General features: G+C 46.2%; 1 protein-coding gene across 1 annotated transcript; it reads right to left on the bottom strand.

The window, feature by feature from the left end:
* Positions 1 to 18,450: 18,450 nt before the first annotated feature.
* On the bottom strand, positions 18,451 to 21,496 carry LOC125079505 (prostate and testis expressed protein 4-like). Its single transcript, XM_047693157.1, has 3 exons — positions 21,344 to 21,496; positions 19,652 to 19,780; positions 18,451 to 19,467 (listed from the first exon to the last, which is right to left on the bottom strand). The coding sequence occupies exons 1-3, from the start codon at positions 21,408 to 21,410 to the stop codon at positions 19,310 to 19,312; spliced, it is 354 nt and encodes a 117-aa protein (XP_047549113.1). The 5' UTR covers positions 21,411 to 21,496; the 3' UTR covers positions 18,451 to 19,309.
* Between the last annotated feature and the right edge of the window lie 1,161 nt (positions 21,497 to 22,657).

The raw sequence follows: 22,657 nt of genomic DNA, 5'->3' as shown, positions 1-22,657 counted from the left end.
TGGATTTCTCCCCATGAGATCCTGAGCTCTGTGCCCAGCTAACTTGCCTGCACTTCTGAAAAATCTTGGTAATACACCATGAGCTGAACCTTTTGTAACTAGAATTAATGTGCACTTGGCTATAGGGTAATGAGGAGTTAGTGTTTCTAAACACACTCCATATCTGTATTTGTAAGAATTTTTACAGACAGATTAATGTGTCCTCTGAGGATCGATGTTTTCTGTAGACCACGCGGCAAGTAGTGGTTTAAACATGTTGTTTTGAAAACTGAGGCACAGAGATTAACTGAGCCAAGTACAGTGATACAGCAGCCTGCTAGTGATGGGGCAGAGTTTCAGCGCAGAGTGAGATCACGCTTGTGCATGTCTGTTTGCATGATTGAACCTTTAAAAACAATCCTATGAGGTGGCTATGGAAATAAGAATTTTATTTTGAAAGTATGGAGCTAAAGAAAAAGGTTAAGCAATTTGTTCAAGCTTCACTGTGCAAAGTGAGAGCCAAATCATGTCTTGGAACCCAAACCCTATATTTCCAATCAAAAATGTTTAAAAGACATCAAATAAAATTAGCAAGGAGAAGAAAAAAAATAGAAACAAGACAAAGCCGTGAAAAGAGTAAGCATCAAGCCCCATGTTCTAATTCACACCATAGAGCTTTTCCCTCCTTCGCTCTCAACATATGCCCAGAGGATACCCCAGAGAATCCTTTTCCTAAAGGGCCCACTCCCACCTCAGCCGTTGCTAACCCTTGAAATGGCCATCGCCCCATTCAAAGCAGCAGGGCTCATCTCAGCATGATTAAAAGTTCGCGCCTGGAATTAAGCAGGCTTGGGTATGAATCCTACCTCTGCCACTGACTAGAAATGACACTGATAGTTATTGAACACTACACCTAAAACTAATGATGTAATATCAGTTGGTCACTTGAATTTAAATTTTAAAAAATTTTTAAAAAGAAAGAAATGACACCTGCGTGAGATAGTAACACCGCTGGGCCTCAGTTCCTCACCTGAAAAGGGAATAATAATGAAATTGTTATGACACTTAAATGAGGTAATACATACAAAATCAAGCACAGTGCCTGACAGGCAATGACTTTCCAGGGTGTGGTCACTATTTTATCATTATTATTATCATGACTATTTCATGGTTGGGCCCAGATGACCCAGGGCCAGGCCCATCGCCCACAGTCACTCCTTTGGGCTAAAAGTTACCATCCTTTGTGTGTGTTCCCTAACACGGAATTCTGGAGTGTTGAGATCTTCACTAACTATGTATTAAATAGGGTCACCTGGGTGGCTCAGTGGATTAAAGCCACTGCCTTCGGCTCAGGTCATGATCTCAGGGTCCTGGAATCGAGCCCCGCATCCGGCTCTCTGCTCAGCAGGAAGCCTGCTTCCCTCTCTCTCTCTCTCTCTGCCTACTTGTGATCTCTCTCTCTGTCAAATAAATAAATAAAATCTTTATTAAAAAAAAAACTATGTATTAAATACATGGGAATACCCCTGGGGAGTCCTGCACCAAAAAGACCTTGAGGCATGGGGGAGGGGCGCCTGGCTGGCTCCGTGGGTAGAATGTGCAACTCTTGATCTCAGGGCTGTGAGTTCGAGCCCCACGTTGGGGGTAGAGGTTACTTAAATAAAATCTTAAAAAACAAACAAAACACCTTGGTGTGAATCAGCTTCTCAGATTTCTTTCTTAGCCACAGCAACAGTTTAGGGAGATGGCACTGAGTTCTGGGGTCCAGAGGGAGCCGTGAAGGGCTGGGAAAGAAGAGCCCCACTGCTCCTCTCCCGCAGATTCTCGGCAGGCTAGTGTATTTCGACACACACCTCGAGTCCTGAGTACAAAGAAGGTAAGAAAACCCCAGGCTTGGATCCCTGAAAAGTCTCTTCTCCTCTGGTTACAGATGGCCACATGTTTTCCCCTCATCTTCTCAGGGCGTAAGTTTGCCATGAACAGGAGGAGATGGGGAGGTATTTGGGCTTGGGGTAAGGTCGGGTTGCGCCCAGGTAATTGGTTTTGAAGCCCCACCCCCACCCCCAAGCGTGCCCCAACCGCCCTAAATTATGTCAAAGACTGAAGAGATTGTAGTGTCCCAATAGCATGGGGCTCTGAGAGTCCTCATGCCCTCGGGTCACACCTTCTCAGAGCTCTGTTTCCTCACCCCTGAAATAACCAGCCTGTCACTGCCCCCCGTGGTTTGTGGTTGGAAGCCAAGGAAAGAATGTACCCTTGTTCTGACCCCTGGCACCCAGGGTTTGGTATCCTCAGCTCTGCTGTAGACGGCACTTCCCTGGTCCCTTAAAAACAGACCAGCCCCTCTGGCTTTCCTGGCAGAGTTCAGTGCTCCAAAATATTTCAACATTCAACCGACTGACCTCTACTCAGACAGCAGATGCTTCCGATGTAGAGCAAATAGGAAAAGTGCTGAGATGAGCCCTGCTGTATCGGAAAAACTGGCCCATCAGCGTACACACGTTATCCGGCATAGTGATTAAAAGCTGCGTGGACGGGGTGCCTGGGTGGTTCAGCCCGTTAAGCACTGGACTCTTCATGTCGGCTCTGGTTGTGATCTCCTGGGACTGGCTCTATACTCAGTGGGGAGTCTGATTAAGGATTCTCTCCCTGTCCCTTTGCCCCTCTCCTGCTCTCTCTGTCTCTAATAAACGAATCTTTAAAAAAATAAAAGCTACATGGATGCTGGGGAACCTGGGAGTTTCAGTCAGTCTAATGTCCGACTCTTGGTTTTGGCTCAGGTGATGACCTCAGGATCATGAGACCAAACCCCTCATCAGGGTCTCTGTTCAGCTGGAGATTTTCTCTCTCCCCCTCCCCCTGCCTTCTCTCTCTCTCTCTCTTTAAAAAAAGAAAAAAAAAAAAAGCTGCAAGGATGGAAATTGAGGGCATTATGCTGAGAGAAATAAGCCAGACAGACACTTCTTGGTACCACTTATACGTGGAGTCTTTAAAAAAAAAAAATCTAATTTATAGAAACAGAGGGTGGAAAGGTGGTTGCCAGGCGCAGGGAGAAAGAGACACAGGTTGGTAAAAAGGTACAAATTTTCAACTATAAGATGAATTAGGTGTGAAAATCTAATGTAAACCAGGGATCCTATGGTTGACAACATTGTGTTGTATAACTGAAATTTTCCAAGATAGTAAGTAGGACTTAAACATTCTCACATTCCCCCTCTGCCCCGCCAAAAAGAAAAATACGTGAGACGATGGATAAATTAATTATCTAGATGGGGGATGGGGAAATCCTTTAACAATGTGGTGTGTAAATATCTCTATCTATCTATATATATCAATATTGATATTTAATATATAAATGTCAAATCACCATGATGTATACTTTAAATATTTTCCAATTTTATTTGTCAATTATAATTCTATAATGCTGAAATGTAAAAAAAATAAGTAAATTAAAACTGCATGGGTTTGGGGATAGGCCCAAGCTGCAGTCACAGCTCTGCTTCCCAGCACTCTGACTTTCGCAAATCACTTAACCTTTCTTAGCCTCCATTTCCAAACCCGTGAAATGGGCGGAAAGATGCTTCAAGGAGAGAAAACAGTCCAGGGTCAATGTCTCAAGAGCTTTCCCTCCAAGCCCTCCATCAGAATTAACTGAGGAATCACCTCGGTCCTCCAGAACCCACATGGGACCCACGCAGTGTGACTTAGCCTGCTCCTCACATCCAAGGGCTCTGTGAGCAGGGCAGAGCTATTGGAAGGGCCCCCACCGGAACGCAGGACACCGGCGTCTCAGCTGCAACTCCTATTACAGCCACCAGAGGGCAGAGGCGGTCACCTGCGGGCCTCCTGAGCTGCCAAGAAAGGATTTACCTGACACCCGTATGTGGGGTAGAGAGGCAGTCTTAGAAAAGATGATTGCTTGCTGCTTAAAAGAGTATATTAGCTCAGAGAAGAGCAGAGGGGAGCAGTAAGAAGCCCCTGGGGTTCAATACTGATGTTTTTATTCCTCTTGGGTGTTAGTATCTGAATCTTTTGAATTCCTGCCATTCTATAGTATAAAATTAACCTAGAGAATTTTTTTTGTCTTTGATGGTTCCTTTTCTCCTTAGTAGATCGCAATAATGATGATCGGGACGTCTGGGGTGGGGGAGACTCGATTAAGAGTCTGCCTTCAGCTCAGGTTATCACCTCAGGGTCCTGGGATGGAGTCCCATGTCAGGCTCCCCATGTCAGTGGGGAGTCTGCTTCTCCCTCTCCTCTCCCTCTGCCTCTCCCTCTCCCTCTCCTTGTGCTCTCTCTCTCTCTCTCTCTCAAAAAAAAAAAAGTAAAATCTTTAAAAAAAAAAAAAGACTGTAGTTTTCTAAGCACCGTCTCTGTGTTGCAAACACAGCCAACAGATTAAGTCGTCACCAAAGCAAACTATAATAAAGCAAACTCGTATGATGCTTGCTGTGTCAGATAATGGCAGTCCTGAGGGACTCCAACTACCAGAGAACACTCTAAAAGTCAGAAATAGGGGCGCCTGGGTGGCTCAGTGGGTTAAGCCACTGCCTTCGGCTCAGGTCATGATCTCAGGGTCCTGGGATCGAGCCCCGCATCGGGCTCTCTGCTCAGCAGGGAGCCTGCTTCCTCCTCTCTCTCTGCCTGCCTCTCTGCCTGCTTGTGATCTCTGTCTGTCAAATAAATAAAATCTTTAAAAATAAATAAATAAATAAAAGTCAGAAATAGACCTGTCCATAAAAGATAGTGGCTTCGTAGTTAAAAAACCTCACAAGGGAAACCCAGATGGATTCCGTGGTGAACTCTGAAATGTTTCAGGAAGGTATACTACTAATTCCAGAAAAAGCCTTCCAGAAAATTGGAGAGTTCATTTATCCAAACTCCTTTAATGGAGCTGGAATTACCTTGATACCAAAACCAGATAAAGGCGTTCTGAGAAAAGCATCTGGTCTGTGACATAGCTTCCCGTTTCTAGAACTTCACGCACACCTTTTTCTCATTATAGAACACCATTGATCTTGATTCTGCTTAATCAAATCCTACAATTCTTTACGTAATCGCCCCCTCCATAAACTGTTGCTTCCTTCTTCTAGCCAATGGTGACCAATTCTTCCTCTGGATAGATTTTAGATTATTAGGCGGACTATACCACGAAACTCTGAAGTAATCGATCCTAGAACCGTGTTATATGATTTGGCTGAATCAAGGAATCCAGTGCAACACAGGAGTGTGCCTTGCCCTTGTACGTTTGTGGGGCAAAGCCCGATGCCAGGGCTCAGAGGGGGCAGTATCCCCTCAGTGGGGGTAGCATCACACATAGGAAGCTGAATTAAGAGAGAAACTGAGGAATCTGAAGGTGGCTCCCATCTCTGCCTCACGGAGACCCCTTGCCTTCGTTGGGATGAGGTGATCGCTATCCTTTCTTCCTTTGAGAATTAAGGTCACCCTTTGCTTGTGCAATTTTCTTGGCCTAGGCCCTGCCTTGGCCGTGGAGCGGGGAGAGGAAGCACAACGCCCACTCTCTTGGAGGCAGGGCCTCCAGTCCAGGTGAATGACCTGCGTCTCTCACAGTCCAGGACGTACCTCACAGAGTAGGAAGCTTCTTCTCCATCCCACATCCCGGCTTGTGCTCCATGGCCGAACCCTTCCTGGAGTTTGATTGCCTGCCTCACCTTCCATTCCCCAACATCCATGGACTGGCTCCCGTTCCTCCTGTTCCCAGGAGTCCTCCTGGTTCTGGGCTGGTCTTCCACAAAGGGTGAGTCCCATGGCGGGCAGGAAGAGGGGGCAGGACGATGGGTTCAGGGAGTAATGTCCTAGCAAGTCCTGACTGTGTTGAGGGGGTCCAGGCCCTGAGACTCTCTGGCTGCTGCAAACTCCCTTCCCCCCACCCCATGGAAACTCTTCCTGGAGACCCTTCTATAGCTGCTGTCCAAGAGCCTCACCAGACTCTCGTTCTAGGAACAGTGTGAGGGGAAGGGATGATGCCGAATTCCTGGGGTTGACAGATAGACAAGCTAGAGAGGTACATTACCTTTTCTTTCCACTAAGATCCAAGTCTTGATAAATAATTCAGAAGAGATATCCTTCTCCTTCTGTTCCCCCACTGGACCCTGACTCTTCTCTCTCAGCCAACTTAGCCCTTCCCTACCAGCAAGAAATGCCCATATCAGTGTCTCCCTCAGAAGGCAGAGCTATAGGCTGATGCTGGAAAGAAGGGAGAGGGCTTCCTGATAACCATGGGACTCCTAAAACCTGTCTTCTTGATAAACCCAGGTTCTGCAGGGAGAGTCCCCGGAGGTTGGATGAGGGAAGTCTGCAGAGTCAGGGGTCGTGGCCTCAGTCTCAACATCGGCAGTGATGACCCCTGCCCGCCCCCCATGACTTGGTATCCCTTGGTCTCATCCTATGCTTCTCAATGATGTCCAGATCTTACGGGGAAACTTTGCACTTCCTGCGATGAATTCGTTGGCAATAACTGCAGAAGGAACTTTGGTTCCTGTCGACCCAGATATCCTGACTTTGCATGCCAGACCAAAGAAGTGTATACGCAACATTTCACTGGCGGTAAGATGAGGGCAAGAGAAGGAGGGCGATGGGAGATCGAATTTTATGATTGTTCTGGGAAAAAAAAAGGGGGGGAGGAGGATGCACTAGATTTGGAGTCAGAATTGTCTAGTCTCACCAGCTCTGTCTTAACCCACTCAATAGTCTAGGACGTGCTACTCACCTTCTCTGAGTTCAAATGTCTTCATCTATACAATGATCAGGTTTTATGGTTGACCTCCAAATTCCCATCCATCCCTGATACTCAGTGACCGAACCCTAAGACAGTACAGCTGTGGCAGGTCCTTTGCTGTAAAGGCGTGGGCGTGTTGGGGACGGGATAAGTTGTCCCAGAAGGAGACTGTCCCTGGTATGGAGGGGCTGCAAGTCTTGGGTTCTGCCTCGGGGGACAGTCCCACATGTCCTCACGTTCCAAGTCTCACCTGGGCCTCCCTGTCACTCTACAGAATACCTCTATCAATATTCCATCCTGGGCTGCCCCAAAAGGTGTGTGGAATATATCCGCATCACCAGCAAGGAGAAAAACGTGTTCTTCTGCTGTAATGAAAGTTACTGCAACAGCCTGAATGTGAAGGACACCGTTCCCTTCAACCCCGCCCCAATGCAGCCTGACCTATTCGGCTGATTTGCCGGGATCTCCTCCCAGTGGCATCCTGCCCGTCCTTCCTGAACAAACGCCAGTGTCCAGAAATGCCGTCGTTCTCAACTGCCAGCCACACTGTTTCCTAAGAGCCAAGAGGCTCAAGAGAAATGAACTGTGGGTGAAAAAGGAACGTGACGCAACTTTGAAACACCGTCCGGGCCCGAGGAAGCCCCAGCCAGCTTGGTTCTGCTCTGGGGTTCTGCTCTTCTGGCTGGAGGCCAAACCCCAAGTCTAGGTGAGGTGAGAAGAAGGGGGAGTCTACACTGGGACACCTGAGGGTCCCGAATAGATGATGACAGCAACTCTAACCAATAAAGAGACCATGTGCCCGGGGAACTCCTGGGCTGTGGCAGTAGGGAGCCGGATAACAAGGAAGGGGTGCTGGCAAAAGTCCCCGAATCATTTCTCAAATGTCTCAGATCTTAAACCCCACCAGGTCAATGAGGCTCTAGGCCTGAGGAGGTCACAGAAGCAGGGAGGGCCTGACGAGAGAGCCTGGCTTCCCACAGACCATCCTCTGCGTTCTGGGGGCTGGGTGGGTTGAGGAGGCGTGATGGGGACAATGAGAAGGGACACGTTCTGGTTTTTGTATGACTTAGTATTAAAGACCACATATTCTGGGGCACTTGGGTGGCTCAGTCGTTGGGCATCTGCCTTCGTCTCGGGTCATGATCCCAGAGTCCTGGGATCGAGCCCCACATCAGGCTCCCTGCTCAGCGGGAAGCCTGCTTCTCCCTCTCCCACTCCCCCTGCTTGTGTTCCCTCTCTCACTGTGTCTTCTATCAAATAAATAAAATCTTTAAAAAAAAAAAAAAAGAAAGAAAGAAAGACCACATATTCTGAAGAAAATTGCCGGAATCGGAACCACACACCATCTCTCTCATGAGCCCTGAAGACCTCGGGGAAGTACTTGGCTTCTCCGGACCTCAGCCACCTCCCACATTACACCGTGAATGTGAAGCCCGAGTTCATAGCTTTTAAGTAGCTATTAAGCACAGGTGTCTGCTGCTTCTTATCAACCCTGTGGCAAATGCTGGGCTGGTGATTTTAGGCATCACCCCATAAACCCTCCAGGCAAGGAGATTATGGACCTCCAATTTACAGGTGAAAAAACTATGGGTCAGAGAGGTTCATTAACTTTGTAGAATGTGCACAGCAGGTTATTGACAGAGGTGTCTGCCCACACTCATTCTACACCCTAGAAATGAGCAGCCTGGGGTGTCCGGGTGGTTCGGGCTGTTAAGCGTCTGCCTTCAGCTCAGGTTGTGATCCCAGGTCCTGGGATCGAGCCCTTCGTTGGGCTGTCTGCTCAGTGGGGAGTCTGCTTCTCTGTCTCCCTCTGCCTGCCCCCCCACCCACTCGTGCTTGCTCTCTCTCAAATAAATAAATAAATAAATAACAGAAATGAGTGCCCCGTGAGGGTTCCCAGAGGACTGACACCGTCACCACTGTCACTGTGGCCCAGTCCTGGCTTCCCTTCCTTCCCTCTGACAGCCCTGGTCTCCTAAGTCTGGCCCAGGCCTCCCTTCCTGCCTCAGCCCAGCCATCAGGCTCTGCTCTAACTCACCCCCATGTCTTCTTTACTGCGTGGCCCACTGAGGTGGGGAAGCCAAGTGGTGGAGGGCACAAGCTTTGACTTCAAACAGAACCGGGGTTAGGCAGCAGCTCTCGTACACGTGCTGGCTGCAAAACTCTGAGCCAGGAGACACTTACCACCCTGATTCTAGGTTTCTTCTGTAAAATGGAAGTTACATATCCCCTCTGTATTGTCCTGTGACAATTAAAGGAGAGGGATCCCAACACAGTGCCTGGAACACTGTAATGACTCAATGAACAGAAACTCCTACTACTCTTCCTACTTACTAGGCATGTGAGGGGCGCCTGAGTAGCTCAGTCAGTTAAGCATTGCCTTCGGCTCATGTCATGATCTCAGGGTACTGGGATCGAGCCCCGAATCAGGCTCTCTGCTCAGTGGGGAGTCTGCTTCCCCCTCTCTCTCTGCCTGCCTCTCTGCCTACTTGTGATCTCTCTCTCTGACAAATAAATAAATAAAATTTAAAAAAAAAAGAAATAGCTGAACAATGACAAGTATAGCTGAATAGATTCTAATTTGGCTTACAGCAAAATAGAAAATACTGCTTCTAGGTTATATATATATACATATATATGTATATATATATACAGGTCATCTAAAATTTAGATTCATTATGTTCAGTTAGCCACTGTCTAATAAAATAAATAAATAAAAATTTTTAAAAGGTCAAAAAAAATTTAGATTCTGAATTTAAATGCTGGGCCACTGGGTGGCTCAGTGGGTTAAACCTCTGCCTTCCGCTCAGGTCATGATCTCAGGGTCCTGGGATCGAGCCCCGCATTGGGCTTTCTGCTCAGCAGGGAGCCTGCTTCCCCCTCTCACTCTCTCTGCCTGCCTCTCTGCCTACTTATGATCTCTGTCTGTCAAATAAATAAATAAAATCTTAAAAAAAAAAAGAATCTGACTCTTGGGTTTCAGCTCAGGTCACGATCTCAGGGTGCTGAGATCAAGTCCTGTGTGGGGCTCCGTAGTGGGGAGTCTGCTTGAGACTGTCTCTCTTCCTCTCCCTCTGCTCCTCCCCCTTTTCATGCTTGCTCTCTCTCTCTAAAATAAAATTAATAAATAAAGTTTTTATTTAAGTGCTGCCTTTTATTATGAATGGTGGTTTGATCCTTAAATTTTCATATGTATCAGTTCAAGAGACTTCAAACACAGTAGATATTAATGCTTTAAAACAATTTTTTAAAAAGCTTGAGTCATTTAGTGAACAATTAAAGTTAACAAAAAAGTTAGCTCTCTGATATTTTATGTAGAATTGGGTATAAAGTCATTTTGGGTCAAATCAAATTATATTTTAAATGTTAGCAGTCCACTCAGTCATTAAGATTTTTCTAAATGTCACTCTGTCTTCAAGTCCAAATTGCTCTTACGACATTCAATGAAGGAAATGCAGTATTAATTTCTCGGTTTACAAATCAAAATTGCTGTGATATTAAAGCATGCCTCTTGGGCACGTGGGTGGCTCAGTCATTAAGTGTCTGCCTTTGGCTCAGGTCATAATCCCAGGGTCCGGGGATGGGGCCCCACATCGGGCTCCCTGCTCCACAGGGAGTTTGCTTCTCCCTCTCTTCCCCTCTTCCCCTTCGTCCTTGTTCTCTCTCTCTCTCTCAAATAAATAAATAAAATCTTAAAAAAAAAAAAAAAGAAAAGAAAAGAAAAGAAAAAGAGTTCTTTATCAGGTGAAGGAAACTGAGTGCTTTCAAGACATAAATGTGTTCCACTGTAAGCTGTCTGGTTTCTCTTATATGAGTTCTCAGCACAGAATGCACCAGAAGAACTAGAAAAGGAAGAGGAAAGAAAGACGGCCAACCGCTCCCCAAGAGCATTCTGAGAACATGTTAGATCAATGCTGCTGTGAAAAGTCTCTTACATGGGCCTGGCAAACCATGGACTCATTATCCCGTTAGCCAAGTAAGGTGGGCTGAGATAGGGTCATAGCCCTAAGTCCCAGCATCCATCTGAGAGCAGAAATGAATGGTCTGATTCCAGAAGCTCCCAGGTATAAGAAGCAAGTGTCACTAAACAGAAGGGAAATCGTCCAGGCCTTTACAGTCTCTGGGGGGCACCAATCCTCCACCGGAATATTCCTTCCATCTGCCTTTTCCAAGGCCCAGCTCACTCCTACCTCATCAGGAGAGCCGCCTCGGCTCCGTCATTGGTGCTGGGAGATCTCAGGCTGCACAGAGCCCTGGGTGCTTTCCATAATGATGATTTGCCTTCTGGCTAACTCGAAAGTTGCTTTAGTACAGAGATCCCTCACCTGTTTCTCTCACTGCCCCAGCCCAACCCTTCTCTAGTGACCGGTGCACAAGATGGGGCTTCCGTGATAAACTAGCAAGTGGGGAGATTATTGCTGGGACAGCCTGCAGCCGTCCAGCCTGGATGTGGGAGAGGGAGAGAACACTAGAAGGAAGGAAGCCGGAGGCACATGGGCAATGAGTGTCAGAACAGGATAACGTCTTCATTTTCAGGTGGGGGATCAGGCCAGAAATCAGATGGCTTCAGGGGTACGGAAAGAAACATCTCCTGAGTTTCTCTGATCCAAAGAAAAGAGGTGGCGATGACATCAGCTGCCCACCCATCTCAGAGAGCACTCTTGGGGTTTCTAGGTCACCGCATCCCTCCGCCTTCTCCTGTCCTAGTGGCCGATGTCTTTGGCCAAGCAGGTCATGCGGGGACTGGGAAGCTGGGAGGAACGACTAATGCTCTAGCATCAGCCATCTCAGACGCCACCTGGACTCCACGGGTGCTTGCTCCATGGATCAGCAGAGGAAGAATGGAGAAGCTCCTGCACGGGTTCTGTGTAGCAGGTGCTGAATATTGGGGATGGCTTGAAGACACTGCCCCTATCCGTCTGCTCTGTACTGTGGGCTGCCCTCAGGGTCAGGGCCTCCACATTCCCATTTCTCTGGGCCACAAGGGTACTGATTAGGGCGGAGGAAGGAGTCCCAAGTTGTCCCAAATGGCCATATTGACTCTTCCAGTTTGGGGCCCTTCCCTAATATTGACTTCCTTTGGGCACTGGAGTTTGTTGTGTTGCTTCATTATAATAGCCCCTGGCTTCTGGTCCCTGGCTTGGCTGCGGAATGAGAAAGCAGAGCCACCCAGGTAGACTGAGGTACAGCCTGCTTTCCACCCTGGGGCCCAGGCATACCCATTCTGAGACGCTTTCAGCTTCTGTGAGTGTTGGGCCTTCCAGCTAATATGTATGTTGTCTCTGTGGTCATCTAGAAATCCTAGCAAGAATGCCATGGCAGCGGGAAGCCTGGGTGGCTCAGTCATTAAGCGTCTGCCTTCTGCTCAGGTCATGATCCCAGGGTCCTGGTATTGAGCCCCACATCGGCTCCCTGCTCAGCGGGAAGCCTGCTACTCCCTTTCCCATTCCCCCTGCTTGTGTTCCCTCTTTCGCTGTGTCTCTCTATCAAATAAATAAATAAAATCTTTTAAAAAAAGACACGAGGGGCACCTGGGTGGCTCAGTGGGTTAAAGCCTCTGCCTTCGGCTTGGGTCATGATCTCAGGGTCCTGGGATCAAGCCCCACATGGGGCTCTCTGCTCGGCAGGGAGCCTGCTTCCCCTTCTCTCTGCCTGACTCTCTGCCTACTTGTGATCTCTCTCTCTCTCTCAAATAAATAAACAAAGTCTTTAAAAAAAAAAAAGACACGACAAGAAAAGAAAATTGTAGGTCAACATCTCTGATGAACATAGACACAACAATCTTAAAAAACTAGCAAACTTAATTCAACAGCACATGAAAAGCATCATACACCATGATCAAGTGGGATTTATCTCTGGAATTCAGTGATGGTTCAACACATGTAAATCAATAAATGTGAAACACCATGTTAACTGAATGAAAAATAAAAATCATATGATATCTCAATAGATGCAAGGAAACCATTTGACAAATTTTAATACCCCTTCATGATAAAAACTCAACAAATTAGGTATACAGGAAGTGTACCTCAGTATAATAAGGACCATATAAAGACAAACCCAGAGCTAGCATCATACACAATGATGAAAAGCTAAAAGATTTTCCTTAAGAGCAGAAACAAGACAAGAGTTCCCATTCTTCCCACTTCTATTTAACACGGTATTGGAAGTCCTAGCCAGAGTAATCAGGCAAGAAAAGTCAGTAAAAGCCATCCAAATTGGAAAGGACAAAGTAAAATTGTCCCTTTGCAGATGACGTGATTTTAAATGTAAAAAAAACTCCAAAAATACTATGAGAACTAAGAAATGAATTCAGTAAGGTTGGAGGATACAAAAACCAAGATATAGAAGTCAGCTGTGTTTCTGTAAACTGCCAATGAATTATTCCAAAAGGAAATTAAGAAAACAATCCCATTTATAGTACGATCACAACAAAAAAATACTTGCAAATAAATTTAACCAAGTAAAAGAACTGTACACCGAAAACTACAAGACATTAATGAAAGAAATATAATAAGACACAAATACATGGGAGGATATCCCATGTTTGTAGTTTAGAAGAATTAATGGTGTTAGAATGTCCGTACCACCCAAAGCAATCTATAGACTCAACACAATCCTTATCAAAATCAAAATTAAATTAACATTGTTTAACCGAACTGTTCAGGAAAATGTTTTTTAAAGATCTAACAATTTAATACTACACAATTAACTCCACTATTTTCTAATGTTAAGATGGACTTGGAGGCAAGGTTGTACTAGATGTAGAATCGATTGTAGAATTGTTTGTATCGGGGTTCCTGGGTGGCTCAGTCCGTTAAGCATCTGACTTAGGCTCAGGTCATGATCTTGGGGTCCTGGGTTCAAGCCTCATATTGGGTTCCCCGCTCCGTGGGGAGTCTGCTACTCCAGTTCCCTCTGCCCCTCCCCTTGCTCACACTCTCACACACTCTCTCACTCTCTCCCTCTCAAATAAATAAATAAATAATCTTTTTTAAAACCCCAATGACATTTTCACTGAAACAGGAAGAACAACCCTAAAATTCATAGGGAACCACAGAACACCTCGAATGGCCAGAATAAGGCTGGAGGCATCCCTTCCTTTCCTGGTTTCAAATCATATTATACAGCTAGACTAATAATCAAAACAGTGTGTCACTGGACTGAAAACAGACACCTAGACCAATGGAACAGAGAGGGGGCTAGAAGTAAATCCACGCAGGCAGTCAAGTGAACTTTCACAAGGGTGCCAAGAATACATTATAGAAAAAAAAAAAAAAAAAGAAAAAAAAAAGAATACATTATAGAAAGAAGATAGTTTCTTCAATAAACAGTGATGGGGAAACTGGACATACACCTGAAAAAGAATGAAATTTTACCCTGATCTTACACTAAAATATGCAAAAATTATCCCAAAATAAATTAAAGACCTAAACATAAGCCCTAGAACTGAAGAACTCCCAGAAGAAAGCATAGGGGGAAAGCTCCTTGCCATTGATCTCGACAATGATTTTTTTGGATTTGACACCAAAACACATGTAACAAAAGCAAAAATTAATGTGTGAAACCATATCATACTAAAAAGCCTCTGAACTGCAAAGGAAACAATCAGCAAAATGAAAAAGCCCCTTATGGGGACGCCTGGGTGGCTCAGTTGGTTAAGCGTCTGCCTTTGGCTCAGGCCATGATCTCAGGGCCCTGGGTTGAGTCCCGTATCAGGCTGCCTGCTCAGTGAGGACTCGCTTCTCCCTCTGCCTCTGCTCGCTGCTCCCCTGCCTGTGCTCTTTCTCTCTCTCTCTTTGACAAATAAATAAATGAAATCTTTTTTAAAAGATGTGAGTATGGCTTTCTCTTTTCCTCCATGGGATCATGACCTGAGCCCAAAGCAGATGCTTAACAGGCTGAGCCACCCAGGTGCCCCCATACTCCCATTTTTCAAAGAAGCCCCCGACCCTTCATTCTCTCCAGATACAGTCAGCTCTCTAATTCTTGTTTCAAATTTCTTGCAAGTGTTGGCTACACTCACTCTCTCTTTTCACACTGTGTATTCATTCCTCAATGATGATCTGACTCACGCTCCCACCTTGTCAACAGACCTATCTGGCCAAGGTCACCCATGGTCACTAGGTAGCCAGATTTAACAGACTCTCATTCATCCTTACAGGGCTGGACCTCTCTGTGTCCTTGGGCATCATGGACCTTCCAGTGCTTCTCAGAACTCCTCTCTTGAGTCTAGACACTGCTCCCATGTTTCTCTTCCCACCTATCTGACCAGAACCTTTGATGATGGAAGTCTCCCTCACCCAAATCTTTATCTTTGGTGTTCCTTAGTATTCCTTTTATCTCTACCCATTTTGTTGCTAAAGTCACTCTCCATTTTCCCATGCTTGTAACTACATGGGTGTGTATTTAGTTTTCCAACTCTGTCAACTCCAGCCCTGAAATCTACAAGGATGTTCACATCTATGAGCCATTCCCTGGAGTCTGAAACCCTTTCAGAATGCTGCTTCCATTGGACCTTGAATGTTTCTGGGAGCTTTCATGCATTTCTCCTCAACCCTGGAAAGTTTGGAAAACCTTCGACAAGGTGAAGGAAAGAGGGGCTACCAGATTCCAACACCCCAGGTTTCAGATGAAGAGGTACAGTGGGAGAGGTGTGGGAGGGAAATGGAGAGGAGCAAGCAAACCTTGAAGAACAGATGAGTCCAGATTTGCACCAAGTCCAGGGACATGGCTGAGAGATCACACATTGCACGGGCTCTGACTGGTGGTACAAAGATCTCACCGGAAGACAGAGGAGGCAGGCTGGAGCCCCTTGTCCCCATTCAGACCTAATAAAGTCACTACCTAAGGAACACACAACGAACTTGCTATTGAAACGCAGCTTTGTGATGAGAGCTTTTGCATTTCCCCTTGCAACCAAATTGCCGCCCCTAGCTATGGCTCTGTGGGAAAGGTGGAACAATTCCCATATACACCTTTGAAGGCAGGATAGCTCTCCCAAAACCTTAAGATACCTCTAATTTATCCTGTCTTTAGAAGGAAGAGAATGAGCAGGTTCGAGGGGCAGAGGGAGAGGGAGAAACAGACTGCCCTTGGAGCAGGGAGCCTGATATTGGGCTCAATCCCAGGACCCTGAGATCATGACCTGGGCCGAAGGCAGACCCTTAACTAACTGAGCTGCCCAGATGCCTCTCTTCTATTTCTTATCAAACAGCTTCCCACAAACTCATGTAAAAACCCACCCAAGGAGATAGTTATCACTCCTACCCACAGGGCTTAATCTACCTTGTGTCTTCTAAGAGCAGCCCAAGTTCAGGGAAAGGCAATGGAAGGCCCCAGAGGTCCCTGCACTGACCATTCACCTTCCAGATGTCAGTGAGTCACAAACTCTTCCCAGCTTCCTCTGGCTGAGCAGGAGGAGGAGTCCGAGAGCACACCCCTTCCTCACCAGTTCTTCCCACACCACTTACCCAATTTCCCTGGCACTTCCAGGATCAGAAAGGGACAATATGAGTCATTTGGAGGGCTGTCACTCCTGAAAGTTTCCAGGAAAGGAAATGCACAAAGCAGCCCAATCATACCCTGGGATCACCCGACAGCCACCCAGGGGAGGGCCACTGGAGGGTTCTCTGTTCACACTCAAGGACACAAAGGGTAGAAACAGCTCTGCCGCCAGGTGACCACTTCCTGACCTCAGGCCAGTGTCAGGCTAAAACACCAGGCTCTGGGGCCTGCCCTTGCATGAGGCGCCTGAGGGCCTTGGACAAACAGGCCACTGCTCTGATGGTTCTTGGGAGGGGGGGCTGAGAGTAGGGATCCTGGCTCCCCCCAGTCCCTCTCCTGAAGGTGAGCTGGGAGGGAGTCTGAGAATATATGCTGGAGCTAGATATAAGCTGCTCTAAGACAAATCAGGCGTCTGGGGCCTCCCCTGGGTCCTTGACCTTGGCTGTCAAACAACAGCTGGCGTTCAACATCCACAGTCCATGCATGATCCTCCTCTCATAAAACACGTGCTTAAAACTTACATGTATGTATGTGTACCTATGGCCAGACATGTACGCATCCAAGTCATGAGGAGTCCTGTATGATCTATCCAAAATTAACAATGTTAATTTTTAAGTATTGGTTTGGGTGGGGCTTTTTTCAATAATTCTTAAAAAATTTTAGAACTGTTTCAGACCTAGAGAAAAGTTGCAAAGACAATATGCAGTTTCTCACCCTGTTTTTCCTGCTGTTAACAGTTTACATAATCTTGGTACTTTTGTCACAGCCTATGAGAAAATATCGACTCATTAGGACTAACCAAACTCTATACCATGTTCAGATTTCCTTAGTTTCCTGCCTAATGTTTTCTCTTCCAAAATACCTCATCTCTTTCATTCCTCGTGCCTCTTCCTCCCATCTGGGCGGGGACAGTATTTCAGAATTTCCCCGTGTTTTGTAACATTGATCATTTTGAAGATGAGCACGCAGATATCTTGCAGGATGTCCCCAGGTTGGGTGTGTCTGATGTTCTTCTGACGGTTAGATGAGCGTTATGATGCGATGGCAGGAGAACCACGGAGGTGAGGTGCCGCTCCCATCCCAACCTATCAAATGTCTAAGTTATTGCCTCACTGTATCATTGTGGGTGTCAACCTTGACCCCTCCCCCGCCCGAGTCCTGTGTGCCAGGCCACACCACCGTAAGGTTGCATTTTTCCCCTTTCCTTATGGTATATTTTGAAAGCAAGTCACTAGGTGTAGCCCATTACATCTGTTTTTAACTTTTCTGTTAACTTTTCTGTATTTTTCAGACATTTTACAATAGTTAGGATTTACCTTGTTCATGAGAGTATGGCTAATAAGGCATCTTTTAAAAGAAGAAGGCCTTTTGCTGGCCCAGCCTCTCTCACCCTGACCCATCCATAGCTCTTTTTAGTACAGCAGGACCCAACTAGATATGCTTAATGTAGACTGGAATGCTTGAGTGGGATTTTTATGACTGTGGAGCTTACGGCTGTTCCTGATGTTTTCAAGTTCAAGGATAAGGCTGTGTCCCACAATAACTGATCCAACTGGCCATACCTTGTATCCAGAGGGGGAAAAAAAATCCATTAAAAATATTTACATTTGGCATTCTGAAAATAAAAGTCAGTATTGAAAAGATATTCTTAGGAGTTCCAAAAATAAAAAAAAAAATCACACACAAAATTAATTTGTATTTATTGGTTTAAAAGAGAAACAAGACAATCCTCTTTGTTTTAATTTATGAATGAAGATTATAAGGAATTTAACAAGGATAATAGTGTCCATTTTTGCGTCATGGCTGGTTAGGGAAAGAGAATGAAGGGAAGAGATAAGGCTAAGGAAGTATAATATAAAGGGAAAAGAAAAAGAGGTCAAAAGAGTGGGGAAAATACATACAGAAGTGGTGATAGAGGGGTGCCTGGGTGGCTCAGTGGGTTAAGCCTCTACCTTCAGCTCAGGTCATGATCCCAGGGTCTTGGAATCGAGCCCTGCATCGGGCTCTCTGCTCCGCGGGGAGCCTGCTTCCTCCTCTCTCTCTGCCTGCCTCTCTGCCTACTTGTGATCTCTCTCTGTCAAATAAATAAATAAAATCTTTAAAAAAAAAGTGGTGATAGAGGTTTTAAAATATTCACTGAAAAGATAATAAGATGGTAACAAATATTCCTATAATAATAATAGCAGAAACATTTTACACTAAAGGAAAAATATAAATCTTTTTCTCCCTAAGAATGTATGGAACTCGCTTTTCTTATAAAAGATACCGTCCCACTTTCTCAGTTCCTCCCAAGCTCCCTGGGAGAGCTGCCCATACTCCTTATGCGCTCCTGTCACAAGCCCTTCATTCCTCAACCCTCTGCTATGGGGCTCCTGTGTCACTTCTCCATTCAGCCTACTCTGCTAACCATCTGCCAGCTGTCACAGAAATCAGATAGTGATGCTCCTTCGTCCTGGGTCCCCACCTGCTTTGGTGGCCTTCACCCACTTTCTATTCCCGTGGTCTCCTGTGTCTGCGATTTGCCAGCCCTGCTCCCACTCCCCTCCCTGGACAACGGAAGCCATCACTGGGCTCAGAGACTGTGCCTAGCATCTAGAGCTGGTGAGCCCGTCTCTGCTGCCTCGGGTCTCCTCACCTTCTTGGGCTTTGAGGCTTCTCTCTCTGTCCGTCCACCAGTGGGACAGGTTTTCCTGAGTTTTCCACTGACCCCTCCAACTCCTGGTGTGTAAAATGGAGCCCATCCCCTGTCTGGGTACATCGCAGTCACTCCTGAGTTGTGCCACTAGAAACGAGGCAGCCTGTCAGCCAGAGAAGCGAAGTGATTGTGAAGAAGGGGGAGACACAGCAAGGAGGGCTGGTGATTTTCAGTGAGAGGACACCAAGGGGGACCTGACAGTGTTTGGTGTTGGAGGCAGGAGCCAGTAGGCAGGGGGGAGGTGAAGAGGGGAACTGGGAGGAGACGGAAGGATGCTGCGTGTCCTTCAAGAGCACATGCGGAAGGAGAGAGGCCCAGAGAGGGTCAAGGGTGGCCAAGGATGGGGACAGACAGGGCAGTGGACACCTCCACCAGCGAGGGAAGAACAGTTAGTGAGATTTCCAGTACAATGACTTCCCTTTATATTTATTGCAGAAATCTTGACCTTCACAGCAAAAGCTTGAAACTTTCAGGTCCCCACGAACCAGCTGCCAGGACTTACACTCATTGGAACAGTCCAGCTCAGTGTGGTTGTAGCGAAATCCATCTGGAAAAGAAGAATGCTCACAGTCAGGGTCAGAGAGCAATAGTTAGAGCTCAAAGAAAGAGGACTTTCCCCAACCATGCTCAGCCTGGGGGTGGGAGGGGCGCACATCAGCCTCACCTTCCTGACATGGTATCAAGAGGCTGGGACGTGCTCAAGCCAGGAGAGCCTGGTTCAATGTCATTACCTCTTATATTGAAATAGAATATATCCCTGGTTCTGCATCCTGGGCCTTGCTCCACGGTGCAGTTGCCACTGCCTGCCTTACATTTGCCTTTTCTAAAAAGACTGCAGACCATACACGTTGTGGCTGGAGCTGTGGAGAAACAGACATGAGCCAGGGTGGAAGGACCTCAGAACAAGGCGTGCTAGGACACCTTAGGACCCAGGAGTTTAGGGACACAGCATGACTCTAACTACTTCTCCCACACATAAGCTGGGGCAGAAAATATTCCCACTAGGTTGCTTCCATCAGATATTTAGGGAAAAGGGGTCTTCCCACATCGTGATCTCAAAATCTTTTAAGGATAAAGAACTCCTGTATACTTCACGAGTGAATTGCATAGTATGTGAATTACATCACACTAAAACAGTTTACTGAAAATAACCCAGAACAAAAATTGAAGATGTTACCTGCCAGGTTAGGTAAGAGATACTGGCAAGTGAGAAATAAGGACAAAAGGCATGAGTTCTAACCAGACAAGTGAAATTTCCGACTTTGCTCCAAACAACACTAAGTGATTATCTTTCTTTAATTTTTCTTCCCTAGTCACCTGGCTGAGCGCCCCCCCTGGTACCAGCACTGTGCTCACATACTATTAAAAATTTAAAAGAGGGGGCTCTTGGGTGGCTCATTCAGTTAAGCATCTGCCTTTGGCTCAGGTCATAATCTCAGAGTCCTGGGTTTGAGCCCTGCATTAGGCTCCCTGCTCAGCGGGGAGCCTGCTTCTCCCTCTCCCTCTGCCTGCTGCTCCCCCTGCTTGTGCTCTCTCCCACTCTCTCTCTTTCTCTGTCAAATAAGTAAATAATTTTTTTTTTTAAATCTAAAAGAGGTGGGGTGCCTGGGTGGCTGTCGGCTGAGCCTCTGCCTTCGGCTCAGGTCATGATCTCAGGGTCCTGGGATTGAGCCCCACATCGGGCCCTCTGCTCAGTGGGGTGCCAGCTTCCCCCTCTCTCTCTGCCTGCTGCTCTGCCCACTTGGGATCTCTCTCTCTCTCTCTCTCTCTGTCAAATAAATAAATAAAATCTTTTTAAAATAAATAAATAAATAAAAATAAATCTAAAAGAGTTTACTATGTAAAGGGTCTCCTCTTAGCTGTGGAGTCATTGTGCAGAAGACAACAGAGCACCTGCCTACAGCCAGTCAGGGCCAGGGTCTCTGGGGGAAATTGGTGAGCATAAGGACTACACTGGCTTAAAGGTGAGGAGGAAGATTTTAGTCTTCAAAGATTTCCTGGCTGAGCACCAAATTCATCCAAAGTATATACATGTCTAAGTGAAATGGTGCTGTGAAAATTTTGGTTCAAAACAAGCCATTTATTACATCTTCTGGCTACATCGCAGCCCCTAGGCTGCTGCTTTATGGAAAGTCTCAAGCTACCGTTGGCTCTGCTACTTAGGGCCAGCCAGCCAGCCCCAAAGCCCTAAAGTGAGAAGAGCCCTTGGCCCCAATCTGCCCCAGGGGAGTGACTGACTCCACCTGGAGATCTTAGGAAGGGACCTGGGAGTAGTCAGGGAGGGGAAAGCAGGGAAAGACCTTAAACCCTCGGTACACACACCATCCCAGAACCTCATCCTTAAGCATCTTCCTTCCCAGCCAGGTCAGACCACCATCCTGGGGCTGCTCCCTCACCCCTGCCCAGCCGGCCCAGGGCCTCACCCACTCCTTGGAAGAACACAAAAGGGAAGATTGCCAGCAGCAGGACCAGGAGCAGGAACTTAGCCATCTCCCTCTGGGATAGCAGCAAGATGCACAGGCTGGCTTGAACAGGGAGCAGAGTGTCCTAAAAGGGCTAGAACAGATTGTTCTAGAGCCTGGATTTGGCTGCTCCCAAGCTGTGGGCAGAAGCTTCCTTTTATATGCCCACCAATGTTGTAGTTGGCCCGGCCCTTATGATTGCAAAATAGCCTTCAGCAACAACCATCAGGGAACTTTGGGGGAAAAAAAGGTTGATTACTTACAAGACCTGGACAGAACATGACATACCTGGTGCTGCACAGTGAGGGTGGGCGTGGGGGAGGCAAGTGCCCACACGCGTCTGCTTTTATTGGGGTTGACTGTTGGGCTTAGGGTTTTGTGGGCTCAGTCTATTAGTAAGTTTAAAACATAAGAATGGGAGATTAAAGTGCAGGAAGAGGGGGAAAAAACAGTGGCACAAATGGTCAGTTATCAAAATCAACCAAGATCTCTTTTTTTAACATTTTTTCATTTGAATTCAATTAATTAACATATAAAGTATTATTGGTTTCAGAAGTACAGGCCTGCGATTCCTCAGTCTTATATAATACCCAGTGCTCATTCCATCAGGTGCCCTCTTTAATATCCATCACCCAGTTATCATCCCTGCACCCCCATCCCCTTGAGCAACCCACAGTTTGTTTCCTGAGATTTAGAGTCTCTTATGGTTTGTCTCCCTCTCTGATTTCATCTTGTTTTATTTTTTCCTTTCTTCCCCAATGACCCTGTTGTGTTTCCTAAATTCCACATATCACTGAGATCATATGATATTTGTCTTTCTGCAATGACTTATTTCACTTAGCATAATACCCTCTAGTTCCATCCACCTCATTATAAGAGGCAAGTTTCATTTTTGATGGCTGCATAGTATTCCATTGTATGTAGGTGTGTGTATACACACACACACACACACATTGTATATATATATTGAATGTATATATACATTGTATATATTGTATATATATTGTATATATTTTGACAGATGAATGGATAAAGGAGATCTGATACACACACACACACACACACACACATTGTATATATATATTGAATGTATATATACATGTATATATACATTCAATATATATATACAATGTGTGTGTGTGTGTGTGTGTGTGTGTGTGTGTATCAGATCTCCTTTATCCATTCATCTGTCAATGGATATCTGGGCTCTTTCCACAGTTTGGCTATTGTGGACATTGCCGCTATAAACATTGGGATGCACATGCTCCTTCGGAT

This window comes from Lutra lutra, chromosome 10 (assembly GCF_902655055.1).
Source record: "Lutra lutra chromosome 10, mLutLut1.2, whole genome shotgun sequence".
Classification (NCBI taxonomy): domain Eukaryota; kingdom Metazoa; phylum Chordata; class Mammalia; order Carnivora; family Mustelidae; genus Lutra; species Lutra lutra.
This window is presented reverse-complemented; position numbering and strand designations above follow the sequence as displayed.